This window comes from Nyctibius grandis, chromosome 4 (genome assembly GCF_013368605.1).
Source record: "Nyctibius grandis isolate bNycGra1 chromosome 4, bNycGra1.pri, whole genome shotgun sequence".
In the NCBI taxonomy this organism is placed as follows: Eukaryota; Metazoa; Chordata; class Aves; order Nyctibiiformes; family Nyctibiidae; genus Nyctibius; species Nyctibius grandis.
This window is the reverse complement of record NC_090661.1, coordinates 272,051-288,522: the sequence shown is the minus strand read 5'-3', so window position 1 is coordinate 288,522 and position 16,472 is coordinate 272,051. Positions and strand designations below refer to the sequence as shown.

Genomic DNA, 16,472 nt, shown 5'->3' with positions numbered 1-16,472 from the left:
ACAGAAATTAGCTTGGAAATGGCCTTCGCTCTCCCCCTGCTCCCGGCTCTGCCCTCTCCCGCCCCATCGCAGCCCCCCGGCGCGGGCAGTGCCAGCCCCCCGTGCCGAGGGGCTCTGCCCCATGGCAGGACACAGCCAAAGCCCCTTCCCCTCCCCAGCGGCTCCAGGGAGCTGGAGGGTCCGGGCAGCCCCGGTGGGCTCGTGCCCCCCGCTCAGCCCTGTGGGTACCAGTACCCCCCCAGAAAAGCTCAGCTCTCCAGCACAGGGGCAGGGTGCTGGGCATGGCGGGGGGGCGACCTGGCACAGGGGCTGTGAGCCCAGGCACTGCTTTGCCCAGCGCAGCCCGAGGGACCCACCGGGGGTCAGCGCGGGGGCTTCGCCCCTCCCGGCAGCAGGACGCCCATCGTCCCGGCGCTAATGGGTTAATAAATTCGTTTCTGACTAAGAAATTAGACCCTTAAGAAAAAAATCACCACCTGCTTTTGCCCTCCCCGCTCCCCCCTCCCCAAATACCCACGGTTCGTTGAGGGGTGCCGGCGGTGGGGGGCAGCCGGGCGGTGGGCAGGGGGGGTCCGGCGGCCGCGGGCCGGGCGCGGGGGGCTACTCCTTGGGGGGCTTCTTGCTGCGGGCGTTCCACATGCCGCGCTTGGAGTGGTAGTAGTGGTAAAAGTTCCTGAGGCGCAAGCGCTCCACCTCCAGCCCGCTCTGCAGGACCCTGCGGCGGGGGGGGACGCTCAGGGACCACCCTGCCCTCCCCGAGGGGGCCACCATGTCACCCCAGCCCCGAGCCCACTCTGGGGGGACACAGCGGGTTTCCCAGGGGATGTGCCCACATCGCCGTGCCCCAGGGGGCTGCCAGCCCCCCCAGCCTCACCTGTCCAGCAGCTCCCAGTCCTCCCCGCCCCAGCGGTCCCTGAACTCCTCCGTGTTCATCCCTCCCACGCGGTCAAAGTCCGACTTGTAGATGCCGAAGAGGCCGAAGCCGTTCACCTCCCAGTAGCCTGGAGGGGGGAGAGCGATGAGGCGAGGGGCGCAGGGGGACCCCAGACCCGGGAACGCCCCGTCCCAACCCCTCTGCCCACCGTGGGTCTGTTCCCATCACTGCCACCTCCCCCACGGACACACCAGGTGACAGCCCAGTTTGGGGGGCACCGCACCCAGCGCGCCTCGAGCACCCTCGGGCTTGAACCCCACCTCGCCAGAGCAGAACAAGCCCATCTCCGTGCGCAGACCCCACCCCACAGCCCCCTCGGGGGGGTGTTTGGGGTGTCGCGGCGGAGGGGACCCCGCTCACCGTCGGGCTCCCGCGGGGAGCTGCCGCAGCCCAGACGCATGACGATGGGCGCGTAGGCCAGCTTGCCCTCCACGCAGTGCTTGCGGATGCTGTCCAGGATGTTGGCGGGGAAGTGGATGTGCAGGTCGCAGAGGAACACGATGCTGTGCCCGTCCTGCGGGTGGGGGGGGGACATGAGCGGGAGGATCGGGGCGAAGCGGCTCCGGGAGAGGAGCCGAGAGCTGCGGCCTCTCCCCCCCCGCTCACCTCCACCGCGTCCACGCCGGCCTGCAGCCCCGCCGAGCGCTCGAAGTTCCCCGTGCGCCGCAGGTACTGGTACCTGAGGGGAGAGGACAGGGTGGGGGGTGCTGGGGACCCAAAGGGACACAGCCAAGAGGGGGACGGGGGCCACCAGCCAGGAGAGGGGACCTTACGGGAACGGGGGTGCCTACAGCTCACAGCGAGGGTCTGCCCGCGAGGGCAGAGGAGGGTCCTGCATCCCCAACTCCTCAGGAACAAGCTTAGACCCCCAAAAGGAGGAGGAGGAGGAGAGGGGCAGGGAGGCAGAGCCCCACGCCACGCTGGGTTGCGTGAGCAGCACCAGGGCGGCCAGGCCCACCACGGGGAGCCCCACGGACCCCCCTCGGGGGGAGCAGGGAGGGACCCGGCGCTCACGGTTACCGGGGCAGCCGGGCATCCCGCAGGGCTTTCTCGACGTCCATGTCGTCGCTGTCGAAGTCCACCAGGATGACGTTGAAGTTGGCATCCTTGGTGGCCCCGTAGAGGGTGGCCATGTCCGAGATGAACTGCTGGACCCAGCGCGCTTGGTTCTTCACTGCCAGACAAGGCGGCGAGCGGCCCTCAGGCTCCCGCGGGGGTCCCGAGAGCACCCCCTTCCCTTCCCCACCCCAGCCAACCCCCTTCCCACGAGCAGAGACAACCTCACCCCCACTGGAGGATGCAACCGGGGAGCCAAGGGGTTGCCTGGCCCCCACTGGAGGATGCTGAGGGCAGAGGGGGCCACAGTGACCCCGGAGAGACGCGTCCCGCCGTCACCTACCGGGCACCACGAAGTGCACCATGACGTCCTGCTGCCAGCTGAGCCGCAGGGGCCGGCACAGGACGGGCTTCCCGTAGAGGATGCTCCAGGTGCTGGGCTGCGGCTCGGTGGCCCCCGGGGCCGGTCCTTCGGGGTCGGCCTCGGCGCTGTCCTCCTGCTTGCCCTGGCGCAGGAGGACGTAGACGTACTCGGAGAGCCGCACGGTGCGCTGGCCCCGCTCCGCCAGCTCCAGCTCCAGCAGGTAGCGGTTCCCCCGCGCCGTGTCCCGACGCTTCTCCACGTTGACGATCCTCAGGAGGGTGTAGATGCTGTGGGGAAAGAAGCACCATCGTGGTCAGCTCTGCTCCCCGCAGCTCCCCTGCTCGAGGGGCTCGGCCTGAGCCCCCCACCCTGCTCACCCAGCCCCCAGGAGCTGAGCAGGGGGGTCACCTGCCCGCTCCCTCCCTACCCGCCGTTCTTCTCGTTGAGCTTCTCCATGTACTGGGCCACCACGTCGACCACCTCGCCCTCGCCCAGCTGCAGGTTGCCCGACACGTTGCAGCGCAGGTCGTTCCAGTCGGAGCGCAGGAGCTCGAAGTCCACCGCGCCGACGCTGAACGTCCGCTGCCAGTTGATGGAGTCCTCCAGCCAGCCCTGCTGCAGCTCCCCGGCCTCGTAGCTGTACTCTGACACCTCTTCCTCCTCCTCCTCTTCCTCCCGGCCCTTCCCCTCCTCCTGCTGCGACGCTGTGGTTTCTGACACCTTCAGGAAGGACGTCACCCGCGTCCCCCCCGAGCGGGTGGCCTCGGAGGAGTTGTACTCGGCGGTGGCCGCCGTCCTGCCCAGCGCAGGGGTTGCCTCCTCGGGGGTCTCCCTGCTGAAGAGCCCCTCGGTCCCCAGGGCGATGAGGCCGGGCAGCGCCCGCCGCTCCCCCCTCCTGCCGCTCCTCTGCCGGGCAGCGTCCCTCTCCCTGGAGATGCTCCTCAAGAGCCAGGGCGTCCAGCGGCCGGGGACGGCGCGGAGCTGGCTGGAGGGGACGGGACGCTTCTGCGGGGTCCTGGAGCGAAGGTGGACTCTCCTCAGAGGCTTTGGGTAGAGGAAGATGCCAGGGAAGGCGGGCTCCGGGGCCGGGGCTTTGCGCTTCCCCGGCTGCAGCCTGGTCACGTAGACCTTCTCCGGGGCTCGCCGGGGCCTCCTGTCCTCCCTGGGCGCCGCAGGCTCGCTGGGACCCGTCCCGTTGGCGTTGCCACCAAAGGTGGGAGCAGAGAGGTGGGGCTGAAGGCCCAGAGCCCCGGCACGCTTCGAGGACGCCAGCAGCCCCAGGGCATCCTCCTCGCCCTCGCCGGGATCCCGGGGCAACCACCTGAGCGTCCGCCCGCGGACCTGCTCCGGCGCGGGGCCCGCGTCCTCCCCGGGGACGGCCGCCGGGCTGGCGCTGGCCTGGTGGGATGTGCTCCACCTCTCCTCATCCCGGGCCTGGCCCCGCGTGCGGCGGAAGCTGTAATAGTCCAGGTCGTCTCCGTAACCCCCCGTGACCGGCGGCGTCTCCTTCCCTCCAGCTCCGGGTACCAGCCCGAAGCTCTTCTCCTTGGTGTTGGGAGGTGGGTCTGTGGGCTCGGGGCTGTCCGCTCCTTCCTCCTCCTCCTCATCCTCTAGGAAATCTAGGGAGTAAAGCCCGAGATAAACACCCCGAGGGTCCTGGCCGCTCAGCACCCCCCTGGCAGCGTGCTGGCCGAGGCACCGGGGGGGCAAAGCTCATCCCACCCCAGCATCCCGCAGCGCTCTGGGGTTGAACCAGGCGGGATGCGTGACCACGGAGCGCCCGGAGGCAAGGTCCTCAGCACAGCCCTGCCCTCCTCGAGCCCCTGGCACGGCTGGCAGCACCCCGGGGAGCCCCATCTGCGAGCTGGCGGGTGCTCAGCACCGTGCCAAGCTGCTGAGAGGTGCCCAGAGCTGCTCAGAGGTGCCCAGAGCTGCCAGCTGGGAGCCGTGACTCACTGTCTGGGCTGAGGAAGAGAAACGCTCGCTGGCGTGGATCCTCCTCCTCCTCCTCATCCATCTTCATGTACTTATAGAAGCCAAACCTGGGAGACAGAGAGGAAGGACGAGGTCCCGCAGAGAAGGGAGGGGTGTGGGCGCAGGGACGTGCTCGCACGCACGCGAGGGAGGAGCGTCCCCGGCTCCGCGGGGAGCTGGGATCCCCCGAGCCCGGGCATGTGGCCAGCTCGCAGGCTGCTGCGTGCCCAGGGGTGGGGAAGGGGCCAGCCTGGGGGGGACAGAGCCTGGGGACACGTCCCCTGCTGACAGCAGCCCCTTCACACCCCCCCCACACTCACTTCTCCAGGTAGAGGGGGGACTCCCTGTAGAAGCACTTGTTCTCCGTCTCCATGTGAGTGAGGCGCGTGAAGTCGTTCGGGTACACAAACGAGAGGTAGACCTGGGGGGGACCATGCCACCGTCACCCCGGCACAGGGGGCTCATGCCAAGGAAGCGGGGGCCAGCGGGGCTAGGAGCCGGGGACCTGAGGCCACCAGCGTGGCCCCCCAGCACCTCAAACACCCCATGGGGCTTTTAACCCAAACCCCTTCGGGTCAAAGCTGGGGAAGCTCAGGCTGATCCTCCAGCGAGGGACATTTTCTCCTGGATGCCAACCAGGGCAGAGGCAGAGGGCTCTGCTTGCCACATCTCCCACACGGGTGGGACCCCGTCCCCATCACGGGGAGCCACTTACAAACTGGAGGCCCTGGTAGCGGGCGATGGGGAAGTCCTTCACCACGTAGGTGGGGCTGTAGGCACAGGGCACCAGCACGTTCTCCACTCGGGAGGCCTCGATCGCAGGGGCTGGGGGGAAGCACAGCATCAATGAGGTGGGAAGAGCCCTCTGGGCTCATCGAGTCCAGCCATTGCCCTGACACCACCATGGCAACTAGACCAGGGCACTAAGTGCCATGTCCAGGCTTTCCTTAAACCCCTCCAGAGATGGTGACTCCACCACCTCCCCAAGCCATGCCCTACCACCCCACAGCCCACCCCACCTCCTAGTCTGCAGCCCCAACCACCCCAGCTTGCCCCCCATAGACGCCCTCCACCCAGGGGATGGGCAGGAGGGGTGCCCTGGGTGCTTGTGGCAGCCTGGTCCTGCCTTTTCCCTCCCCCAAAACCCCACGGAGATGCGCGAGGGTCCGGTCCCAGCCACTTACTGAGGAAGAAGGTGTCCCTGGGGTCAGACTTGAGCATGTCGGCCCCGTGCTCGTCCTGCTGGGCCTCCCAGAGGTAGCTCCCGCTGTGGCTGGCCAGGGTCTGCGGGATGTGCTCCACGTGGTTCATCTTCAGGGCCGACTCATCTGTGGGCAGTGAGGACGGGGGCCCAGGAGCATCCTCCGAGGTGGCACTGCCCGACCCTCCATCCCTCGGACGCCTGGGGGCTCCTCCTGCTCCCAGGAGCTGGCACGAGGGCAAACCCTCCAGCCCTCTCACACATTGCAGACCCCGTGACTAATCAGCCTAATGATTACTGCCATCAGCTAACGAGCACCGAGAGGACAAGGGTACCACTGATCTCAGCCAGGCAGCCCAGGGGTGGGAACACTCTAGGGCTTTAACCCCACGGACACAGGGATCAAACTGTAACCGCTCTGCCCCGGGGAGCTGCGGGTAAAGGCGACACGAGCTGGTTTTGCCTCCTCTCCAGGGGTGAGGGTGGCTACCAGCCAGCCCCCAGACCTCCCCAGGTGCTCGGGTCACCTCAGAGCTCCTGCCCCGAGCACCCACGGGTGCTCCTCTCCAGGCAGCCCTGCCTGCTGCGGGGGAGCTGGCAGGTCCCGAAGGGGGCAGGACCCCCTGTCCTGAGCCCCAAATTCTGCTTGTGGCGGGGAGAGGCTCCCCAAATGCCCCCGTGCAGCTGGCTGAGGGTGGGCTGCAGCCCCTGGAGAAGCCCCAAGGAAGGAGGGAGGACATTCTGCCACTGGCTGGGCTCCCCACGAGTGACACGGCTTCGTCCCAGGGTGCTGCCGGGGTCCCACGGAGCTGGGAAGCAGGAAAGAGACGTGGGAGGAGCCGGCACCGATGGGCAGCAGTGAGGGGAGGAATTTATCTGCACAACATCCATCTCCGGGCACCTGTACCAACACCAGCAGCATCCCTGCTCTCCGCCCAGTCCCTGCCTGCTGCCTCCTGCCTCATCGACACCTCCCAGGGCATGTCTGATGACCGGTCCCCTGCGTATCGAGCGCCGGGGCAGGACCCATCTATCACGGCCTTTCTGGCTGCCAGGGAAGGGGCAGGAAGCAGAAGATCTCTAGATTTAATTAAACCTTGGCCATCCATCCCTGCATGTGTGACAGCTCCTCGGAGCTCAGGGACGGGGCTGGAGCACCAGGAGAGCTGCGTTTCGGTGCCGTGTCCCCACCACACCCCACTCTTAGGAAGGTCACAGCGTCACCCCCACCCACCGCAGCCCCTCACCCCCCTCCTCGCACCCAGCAGCAGCTCTGGTGGGTTGGAGAGGGGAGATCTGCCCCCAGGACCTGATTCCCCAGGACCTGGTGCCGTCTGTCCCCCGCTGCACCCCATGGGGCCCTTACCTGTGTACAGGGAGATGTAGGAGGAGTCGATCACCTCGAACTTCAAGCTGGGGAGGAAAACACGCCACTGGGAAGAAATAAAAGGAGACAGAGAATGAGGGGGAGGGTGGCAGGGGAGGCAGCTGCCCGACCCCAGGCACCCCAGGGTGGGTCCTCCCCTCTCCTCAGCTCCCAGACACTTCCCTGCGCTGCTCCCAGCCCCGACCCTGCCAGAGAGGAGCAGGGGAGAGGAGGGATGGGGCACGGGGCAGCACAGCCCCGGTCCTGCCCCACACGGGGGGGCTGCAGAGGGTCTCCCAGCTGCCTGCACCCACTCAGCCACATGCACTTTAAAAGCACGTCTGGAGCCTTTGTCCAGACAAGCCCTGAAACACCCGCGGGGAGAGACGTGTCGGGGTCCTGCTTTGCTGCTGTTGTTTTGTTCTGAGCGTCTCAAAGGCTTCCCTCCCCCCAGCAGAAGCCGTCTCCCCCCTCTGTTTTCCGCAGCAGCTCTGCAGATGCTGTCGGCCGGAGCCCTGGGAGGGGAGGCTGCGGGAGGACGAGGAAGGCAGGGCTGCTGTGAGCCTCCCCGACGCTTCGCTGGCACCCGTCTGCCTCCCGTGATTAATGGCTGCTTGGGAGAAAGGAAACCTTTGCTAACGAGCCAACATCTTCCCCTCCCAAAGGCAGCTCCCGACACACACTCCAGGGCTGCACAGCCCAGGTCTGAAACTCACAGAATCTCTGAGGGGGGAAAGAAAACAGGGACCCACTCGGTCCCCTCGGCCACCTCCCCTCTGCTGAGCCCGGAGGCAAGGCAGCGTCCTGGGACCTGCCACCCTGCTCCCCCATGGCCCAGGCTCCCCCTGCCCAGGGCAAGGGGCTCCCCCGAGAGCCCACAGGGCCCTTCCCCTCTGCCAGCCCTTGGGGAACAGCCCAGGAGATGGGGACACGAGCCCCAGCTCCCTCAGAGCGACACCGGCTCGTCCCCTCTGCCACGGGAGGGGGAAATCCTGGCTTTGCTCCAGGATAAAGCGTTTTAATGCTGATCAGGATTCCCCCAGCACGGGCTGGCAGCAGGACAAGCCTCGGCGTGGGGGCAGCTACTCACACCAACTTCCACGTGGTCGGAGCCTCGGTCGTCCTGTTTGTGGAGCAGCTCGAAGTAGTAGCGCCGGGAGGACATGAGGCTGTTTGAGAGGGGGAGAAGCGCATCAGGAATCGCTGCTGAGCCCGCTGCCACGGGAGCTCCCCGGCGAGGGCAGCCGCCTCGGAAACCCTCCCTGTCCTGCTCACGTGTGGCTAAACCTCCCCGGGGCACGGGGACAGCAGCTCCGTCTCCTGACCCCATCGACCCGGGAGGGGCAGCGGGAGCAGGGACACACGTACCGTAGAGGCTTGGAGACCTGTGAGCTGAACTTGGTGAACTCTCCCGGCGCCGTCCACTCGGTGCCCAGCTGGGGAGGAAGGAGCAGGGTGTGAGAGCAGCGGGGACACCACGGGCCCAGACCCTCCCCGGGCTGAGAGAACCTCCCCTCCACCTCCATCGGGCACTACACCCCGCTGCAGACAGGCTCTCCAGGCAGGGGGACATCCCAGGAGCTCCATCCCAGGGCTGCCTTGTCCCCAGCTGGTGGCATTCCTGCCACAAGAACTGTCACCAGCCAAAAATGATCCCAAACACGCCTGGGTGCGATGACGGACCACGGGCTTTCCAGTTATAGGAGTTAACGCCAAGAAAACCCAGGAGCAAACCTTAAATCTCCTGTTCTGGGACATAAGCTGGTCTTTGGTAGCCACAACTAGGATGGGACCAAGGGGCAGATGGTCCTTCAGCAGCCAGACCAGGCCTGGCCAGGGGCAGAGGCGGGACCAGGCTGAAACAGCCTCAGGGGCAAAGGAGCAGGAAAGCTGCCCCGGGGAGAGTCCCACGGACCCCAGATGTGGCTGCAGCAGAGAAGGAGCTTGTAGGAGCCATTTGTGGTGGTTTAAGAGAGCCCGTGGGCGCAAAACCTCGTTAATTGAGTGCCAGGGATCCCCTCACCTTGCCCACGGAGGCGGCCAGCCGGGAGTTGGAGGGGCTGTCGTCGGAGCTGAGCCAGAACTCCGAGTTGTCGTCGGAGGCCACGGAGAACTGGAAGTCCCCTGTGGGAGCAAAGGGAAGCCCCTGGGAGCCAGGCGCTGGGGGACCGGCCATAGGAGCCTGTCTGTCCCCGGGTGGCCCCAGCCGGGGGGAAGGAGGCAGCGTCCCCGCGTCGCTGCAGGGGGAGGAGAGGCCGAGCTCCATCGCTCACCATCCTTGAAGGGGTGGATGTAGCCAAAAATCCTCAGCCCGTAGTTCTTCCACTTGGGCGACACGGCCAGCTTCCTCACCGTGGTGCGGGTCTGGGGGGGGGACACACGGGCACGAAGCTCACGCCTGGCACCAACCCCACCCAGCCCACCTCCTCCTTGTCACCCGTGCCCCTGGCACCAGCGGGGACGTGGAGGTCCCATCACCAGCCACCCCCTCCCTCCATCCCTGCTCTGCTGGGAATTACCTGCCCCAAGCCAAGCAAAGGTCTGGAGGCCCCAGCCCACAGGGAGGGATGAGCAGACCCTCCCTCCGACCCACTGCCACCAGGACTCACGTGGGGGAAGAGGGGAAAGTGGAGGTTCTTCCTCAGGTGCCTCACGGCCCCCCCGCACCAGTCCTCGAACACGTGCAGGTTGGCCTTCCCTTTGTACTGCGGGAGGAGGGAGGGTGATGGAGAGCAGGGAGGAGGAGGGCTGGAGGTGGCTTTGGAGCCTGGGATGCTGGGGGGCTGCAGGCTCCCCAACGAGGGGCTGGGGGTACCTCTACCTCCTCCTCCTCCTCCTCCTCCTGCACCCCCTTGGCTGCCCCCTGCCCGCTTACCTCCTCGCTCCAGGGCAAAGCCTCCCTGGTCAGGTTGAGTTTGGGGCGCGTGGCGGCTCGCTCGGAGCGTTGGCCTCTGGAAAACCAGCCGTCCCAGTCCTGCCCGTCGCTCTGCGAGGAGACAGAAAGGAGATGAGAGATGGGGGGGTCAGGGCCAGCCCGGCCACGCTTTGGGAGGTGTCCCTACACCTACACACCTCAGTTTGGAGGTCGAGCACTGCCAAACCAAGGCAGGAGGAAGCGGGATGCTGCTCTGCTCCCCCTCCTCCTTCAGAGGGGACCAGGTTAATGCCATCACTTGGGTCGTGGGATTTAGGGGGGATCCGGTGAGCACCTGCCTGCCCCCGGCTTGCCAGAAAGGCCCCGGGTGGCGAGGGAGAGCGGGCACTTGGGGAGCCCCCCCAGAGCATCCCCTGGGGTGAGGGGCCAGCTGGCACGTGGGGAAGGGCGACCCCCAACCCGGCCCTTGCTGGGGCGATGGGGGCTGTGCCTGTGACACGGGGACCTGCCCGGGGTCACAGCCCCTCGTCACACTCGGCATCAGCCCTCCCCGGGGATGGGACCAAGGGGGGCACGGGGGGCCCTGACACCTGCCCCGGGAGGACTCAGAGCCATCGTCCCCATGGCCTCAGCGGGGCAGGGGGGACCGTGCCACCCCGAAGGCAGAGCCCAGCTCCAAGCCCAGAACCCCCTCACATGGACAAGGGACACACAGCGCCGAGGGAGCAATTAGCAAACTGCCTAAACGACCTCCCCGGAGCCCCGGAGGAGGGAGCGGTGCCTCAGAAGGCATCACTGGGGGGGGGGTCCAGCCTGGGGCTCCCCAGCCCGGGACAGACACGCGGAGGGCAGCGAGGAGGAGCAGGGGACACGGCAGGAGGTAGCTTTGTCCCCACCGACAGCTCCATGAGAGGGGGGTGGCAGGGAAGCGATGCTGGAGCCTTCGCAGAGCAGCTCAGCGACAGGCACACGGGGCAGCACTAGAAGTTTCCGTGGGGTATCAGGGCTTTTTTACCCCCCCGAGGGCTGCCGAGCAGAACCAGAGGCTCTGCCCTCTCCATCCCTGGCTCTGCTCGGCTGGACCAGCCCTGGAGCACCCTGCTTGGGCAGGGGACGTGGCCCAGCGACCCCCCTGGGTCCCTCCCCACCGACCACCCTCCCAACCCCCGTTAGATGCCCCGTTACCCCCTTTAGACCCCCCGTTACCCCGGGCTCCTCCTCGCGGCTCTCGCTGGACTCCTCGGCTCTGCCCCGCCGTGCCGATGCCCGGGCTGCCGCCGGCCGCCTGCCGGGCTCACCCGCCTCCCCCGGCCTCTCGCCATCTGCACGGGGGGCAAAGGAGTGAGACCCCCCCCATCCCAACACCACTGCACGGGGATGCCATCGCCGGGGGTCCCAGGGGGATGATGGCGGGGGGCTCTGGGTCACAGGTCCCCCCCAAACCCACATGGCGCTAAGGGGGAGCTCCGTGGGGAGCAGTGGCACAGCTCTGTCCCCCCGCCGTGAGCACCGAGACCCTCCCCAGGGTATGGCACGATGTCCCCCTGCCCCTCCGCTCCCCCCAACAGCGAGTCCTGGGGGGCTCCTACCCCCTACGGTGAAACAGCCTCGGTGGGAGCTGCCGGGGGGGGTTCGGACCCCGCGGCCCGGCCAAGGAGGGGCTGGGGGTGCCCCGCAGCCCCCCGCCCCCTGCCATTAGCATTCCAGCGGTGGCACAGCCGGCGTCTCCTTGGAGATGGCAGCACAAATGGCACAGGGACAGGAAACCCAGCTCGAAAGCCCCTTCTGCTGCTCCCAGCCCCCTCCAGCCACCCTCCTCCCTCGCCCATCCTCGCCCCCGCCACCCCGAGGAGGGTGATGGGCAGCGGGGCCGGGTACAGCACCCCCCTCTCCTCTGCTCCAGACCCCCCCACGCTCCCAGGGATGCTCCTGCCAGCACCGGCGCTGGAGATAAGGAGGGGGTGGAGGAGGTGAACCCGTCTCCCACGGGACATGGAGGCTCGGTGCCCGTTTGGGATGCGGGCTGGGGGGGCCACGCTGCAAGCCCTGTCCTCAGGACGGACAAACCCCCCCCACGGGTCTCTGCTGCCCAGAATCGAGCCCCTTTGGTGTGAATCTCACCCCTGCGAGAGAGGAGCAGGTTGGGGGTACAAGAAGAGGAGGGAGAAGCAGCACTGGGAGGAAGGAGGGTTTGGGGGTCCTCCTGCGCATCCTCCCAGCCCCTCTGGCACTGCCTGTGGGCCATGCCCAGCCCGGCTGCCCCCCGGCATCCCCCCCGGGACACACGGCACCCAACGGGCTGGGGGACGGGCACAGAGGGGCCTTTCAGCAGCCACCCTGCCTCCCCACCTCCTCCTCCTCGCCCCGAACACTGCCCCTTTCTTCGCTCGGGTCTCGGAGCTGGGATCTCTCCTGCAGCTTTCTGGACCCTCTCCAGACGCGGTCAGAGACGCCCCTCGCTCACGCTCCCCCCTCCAGGCTCCCCCCACGGCCGTCCGCTCGCCCTGCTCCCACCCCCACGCACCCACCCCACGGGACGGCGGTGGGGCAGTGCCTCGGTGCGCTCTGCCTGGCTCCAGCTGGCTGCACCCCACACGAGGATCAACACCCCGGGGCGGCACACGAGGACCCTCCGGGGACGAAGGGCATCGGCTTGGCGGTGGGCACGGCACCGGAGGAGGAGGCAGCACCGCCCGGGACCCCCCGGCACCCTCCCACGGACACGGGTCCAGCCCCACTTGGCTCCAGGCTGTGTCCTGGTGACCAACACTGAGCCCTCGGGGCTGCAGGGTGAGCCTCCTTCCTCGGGGAGAAGCCTCCAGCAGCACCAGCTGCAGACCCACTGACCCTTCTTCTCTCTCTTTCCCCCCCAAAACAGACCCCAAAGGGCACCACACACCAACTGGGTGTGATCCTGGGCACGCTCCCAGCGTTATTCCCATCGTCTTTCCCACCACGCTGATGCTCCAGAGCAGACATGGAGCCACTCACCCCTGGGCAGGAGCCACGTCCCGCTGGCACACCATCCCTGCCCCTGCAATCCCTGCACGAGCATCCCTCCACCGACCCTCCTGACGAGCTGTAAGCGATTATAACGAGCCAGCGAGGAGCCAAGATGGCAAACCCCCTCCCACCGCCACAAAAACCCGGTGCTGCCCACTCTGCACCAGCTCCAACGCGAGCCAGAGCGGCTCTGGCAGGACCCCCCACCCTGCCCATCCCAACGGGGACGATGCTCACTCACAGCCCCCGGCACAAAGATTTCTCCTCCTGGGACACAGGCTCTGGAGCAGGCTCCTTGTAGCCTGTGATGTGCCAGGGATTGAGCAGAATTCATTTCACCCTAAAAACATCCCCGCAGCCAGCCCGTGGCGTTCACCACTCACCTGCCAGCGGTGGCACGGCGCGGGCACGGGGTAGAGTGGAGATGCACAGCGGGGCTGGGGAGGGGAAAGCTCCCCAAACACCCCCGCAAAGCGCTCCCAGTGCTCGGGAACAGCCCGTGCGTGGGGTGGGGAAAGAGTTTCACAGAATCAATGAGGTTGGCAGAGCCCTCTGGGATCATCGAGCCCAACCATTGCCCTGACACCACCATGGCAACTAGACCAGGGCACTAAGTGCCATGTCCAGGCTTTTCTTCAACCCCTCCAGAGATGGTGACTCCACCACCTCCCTGGGCAGCCCCTTCCAATGGCTAATGACCCTTGCTGAGAAGAAATGCTTCCTAATGGCCAACCTGACCCTCCCCTGGCCAAGCTTGAGGCTGTGTCCTCTTGTCCTGTCGCTGGTTGCCTGGGAGAAGAGGCCAAAACCACTTCTTTGCCAATGCCAACACTGTCTTTATGCCAAGTTCTTCCCATACTTCTCCCCCATCACCTGCCAAAGAGCCCTGAGACGCTCTCAGCCCCGCCAGCCAAAGGACAGGGCTCACTTGTCTGTCCGTCTGTCCGTCCCCTTTTCCCTTCGCCGGGGACAAAGGGCCCATTGAGGGCAGCGGGCACCAAGGAGCAGGGCCAGGAGCCCAGGGCAGTGAGGGCTGCAGGGCTGGAGGAATGCTCCCGGTGACACTGACCCCCCCCCATCCCCAGCCCCACACCTCCCCTCCGGCAGCAGGGACGGGCCCAGCCTTCCCCAGGACCCCGCGCCGAGGGGGTGTCATTTTTTGTCCCTTTTTCCTTTTCTTTCATCTTTCTCTCCCTCCCCACCTGGCACACCAGCACTTCCACCCCATTGACTCGGAGCCATTTCCAGCTGGGAGAACACCGTAATGGCCTCGTTATCTCAGACGAGGAATCTGTGTGTTCAATTAGGCAGAGAAGGGTAATTATCTACTTGAGGAAGGTAGGAATGGGTTTGGTGTTTTTTATCAGGGACATAGCCCCCTCCAGCACAGCCCCAAACCCTTCCCTCATCCCCCCAACTCTCCCCACAAGCTTTTCCTTGAATATATTTTTTTTTTCCGCTCAGATATAGTTTTTATTCCTTTTTTTTTTTTTTTTTGATGCCATTCAATATTTTTCCAACTCAAACAGCTCCCTGGCTTCTCCCGCTCTGGCTCTCTGCTGGGTTGCAGCAGCAGGACTAGGGTCCATCTACATGCGACCCAGTCCCTTCCCCAGCCTCCACCCAGCCCCTCTCCATCACCAGGCTTTGGGCACCGGGTGGGAAACCCCTGTGCAAGGAGAAGGAGCAGCATCTCCCCGGAGCCCAGTCCCAGGCAGCGAGAGGGGCACGACCCAGCCCAGGCGAGGTCCAGCTGCCCCTGGGGCAGCACCCACCTTGCCATGCCCCAGCCAGGGATGCCCGCACTCCCAAACCCCATCGCCAGAGCAGCAGCAAACGCTGCTGGAGCGTGGTCCTCACCCAGCACCTCCCAAGCCACGATCCCAGCGCCGTCCCCGTCCACCGCTGGGACACAGGGCATGGAGGGAGGAGGTGGGGAGAGCAGGAGCAGGCACCCACCGGGATCTGCACCCAAACACACACCCAAGGGCAGGCACCGACATCACTCTGCATCCTCCCCGGAGCAAAACCTTGTCTCACCCTCGCCCCACTGCACCCCAACACCCCCAGGGCCCCGATCTGTGGTTTTCAGGGCCAGCCATCCGCAGGGCTGGCGACCCTGCGCCATGTCCCCCCTGCCCGAGGCTGTCGGTCCCCAAAGGGGACGGACTTGGCCCTCCTTAACCCCAGGACAGCTGCGGGGGCAGCCGCTTCGCTCAGACTCCTGTAACTCGTGGCTTTCCCATCCAGCAGGGCCCTGGAGCGGAGGAAAGCAAAGGAGCAGCGCAGCCTCCTCGAGCCCTCCTGTGAGGCGATGCACGAGCAGCCTCATTTCCTGCTTCTCCCATTAGCATTATCCCCATTTCCCCGTAAGGCCCAAAAATTTGCAGGATCATCCTGCTGCTACGGTCGGAAACTTTGGGTTCGACAGCCGAGAGGCTTCAGCACCCTCCAGCCCCGCTCCGACCGCTCGGGAAGGCCGTTTCTTGCCTAAATAAGCACAAAGCCCCATTTCTTTCCGATTTTTTTAGGACAAAAACCGCTAAGCGAGTTCAGACCGACCAGAAACGTTACAGCTCAAGTTTCACCCTGCAAATATTCCACGTAGCCCCCCCGAGCACCCACCGAGGCGGGCGAGGGTAGAGCCCACCCCTGCGGGTGCCGGGGGTCCGCGGAGCCGGGGGGATGCTCTGGAAGGCCGGCGTGGAGGGGGGCACCCACGACCTTTGGGGGGGGACCCCAAACCCACCGAGGCCTCGCACCGAGGGGTGATGGGTGTCGGGGGGGGACCCCCGCTGCTGCCCCCCGTTGGAGGGGGGGGTCGCCCGCCTCCCCGTTACCTCTGCCGTAGGCGAAGGGGAGGCGCAGGGCGCGGCCCTGGCGCACCAGGCTGATGTGGAGGTAGGTGAACCAGACGGCGAAGGTGAGCAGCACCAGCAGCAGCAGCAGCTTCAGCTGCTTCCGGAGCTTCTTCACCGGGAGCCGCGGCATCCTGCCGCCCGCATCGCCCCCGCCGCCGCCGCCGGCCTAGCCCCGGCCCATCGGGCCCCCCGCCCGCCCGGCCCAGCGCAGCCCCCTCGTTACGGGCCGGCTGCGAGGGCAGCGGGGCGGCGGCGCGGCTCGGCGCGGTGCCCCCCGGCCGCCCGGTGCGTCGCCATCGCCCCCGCCGCCGCCGCCCCGTGGCGCCGGCACCGGCGGGTGGGGAATGAATGAGCGGGGCCGCGGCGGGGCGGGGGGGGAAGGCTGCGGACGCCACGCCCCCTCAGCCCGAGCGACGGCGCCGCCCGCCAATCGCGGAACGCCGAGCGCGGGCCCGCCGCCAATGGGCGCCCAGCGGGGGCGGGGCCCGCGGAGGCGCCGCGCGTCTCCACGCCAACGAGCCGGCATCCCTGCGAGGCGCCGCGGGCGAGGCCATGCGGGGCGCGGGGCGGGGGGTGACCGTGCCCCTGTTCCCGTCCCTGTCCCTGCGCGGCGGGAGAGCAGGGCGGCGGCGGGCCAGAAGGTGAAGGGCTGTGCGTGCCGCGGGGCCAGGCGGGGCCGGCGGGACGGGTGACGTGGCCTCGGCGGGGCCGCCCCCCGACCCTTCCCCCCCCGCGGTGGGGATGGTACGTTCCCGCGCGGCCGCGGCAGGGGTCTGCGGGGCCCGGCCGGGCCCGCGGGGGGGCGGGATCCCCCCGCCCCGGTGAGAGGGACCCCCAG

General features: G+C 67.2%; 1 protein-coding gene across 1 annotated transcript; it reads right to left on the bottom strand.

Annotated features, from left to right (window-relative positions):
- Window positions 1-600: 600 nt before the first annotated feature.
- B4GALNT4 (beta-1,4-N-acetyl-galactosaminyltransferase 4) lies at window positions 601-15,764 on the bottom strand. Its single transcript, XM_068397695.1, has 20 exons — window positions 15,614-15,764; window positions 10,977-11,092; window positions 9,771-9,881; window positions 9,505-9,600; window positions 9,169-9,259; window positions 8,919-9,019; window positions 8,264-8,331; window positions 7,986-8,064; window positions 6,896-6,962; window positions 5,513-5,656; window positions 5,044-5,153; window positions 4,649-4,749; window positions 4,311-4,396; window positions 2,782-3,973; window positions 2,334-2,641; window positions 1,955-2,108; window positions 1,541-1,613; window positions 1,295-1,448; window positions 875-1,001; window positions 601-715 (listed from the first exon to the last, which is right to left on the bottom strand). The coding sequence occupies exons 1-20, from the start codon at window positions 15,762-15,764 to the stop codon at window positions 601-603; spliced, it is 3,444 nt and encodes a 1,147-aa protein (XP_068253796.1).
- Window positions 15,765-16,472: the final 708 nt, after the last annotated feature.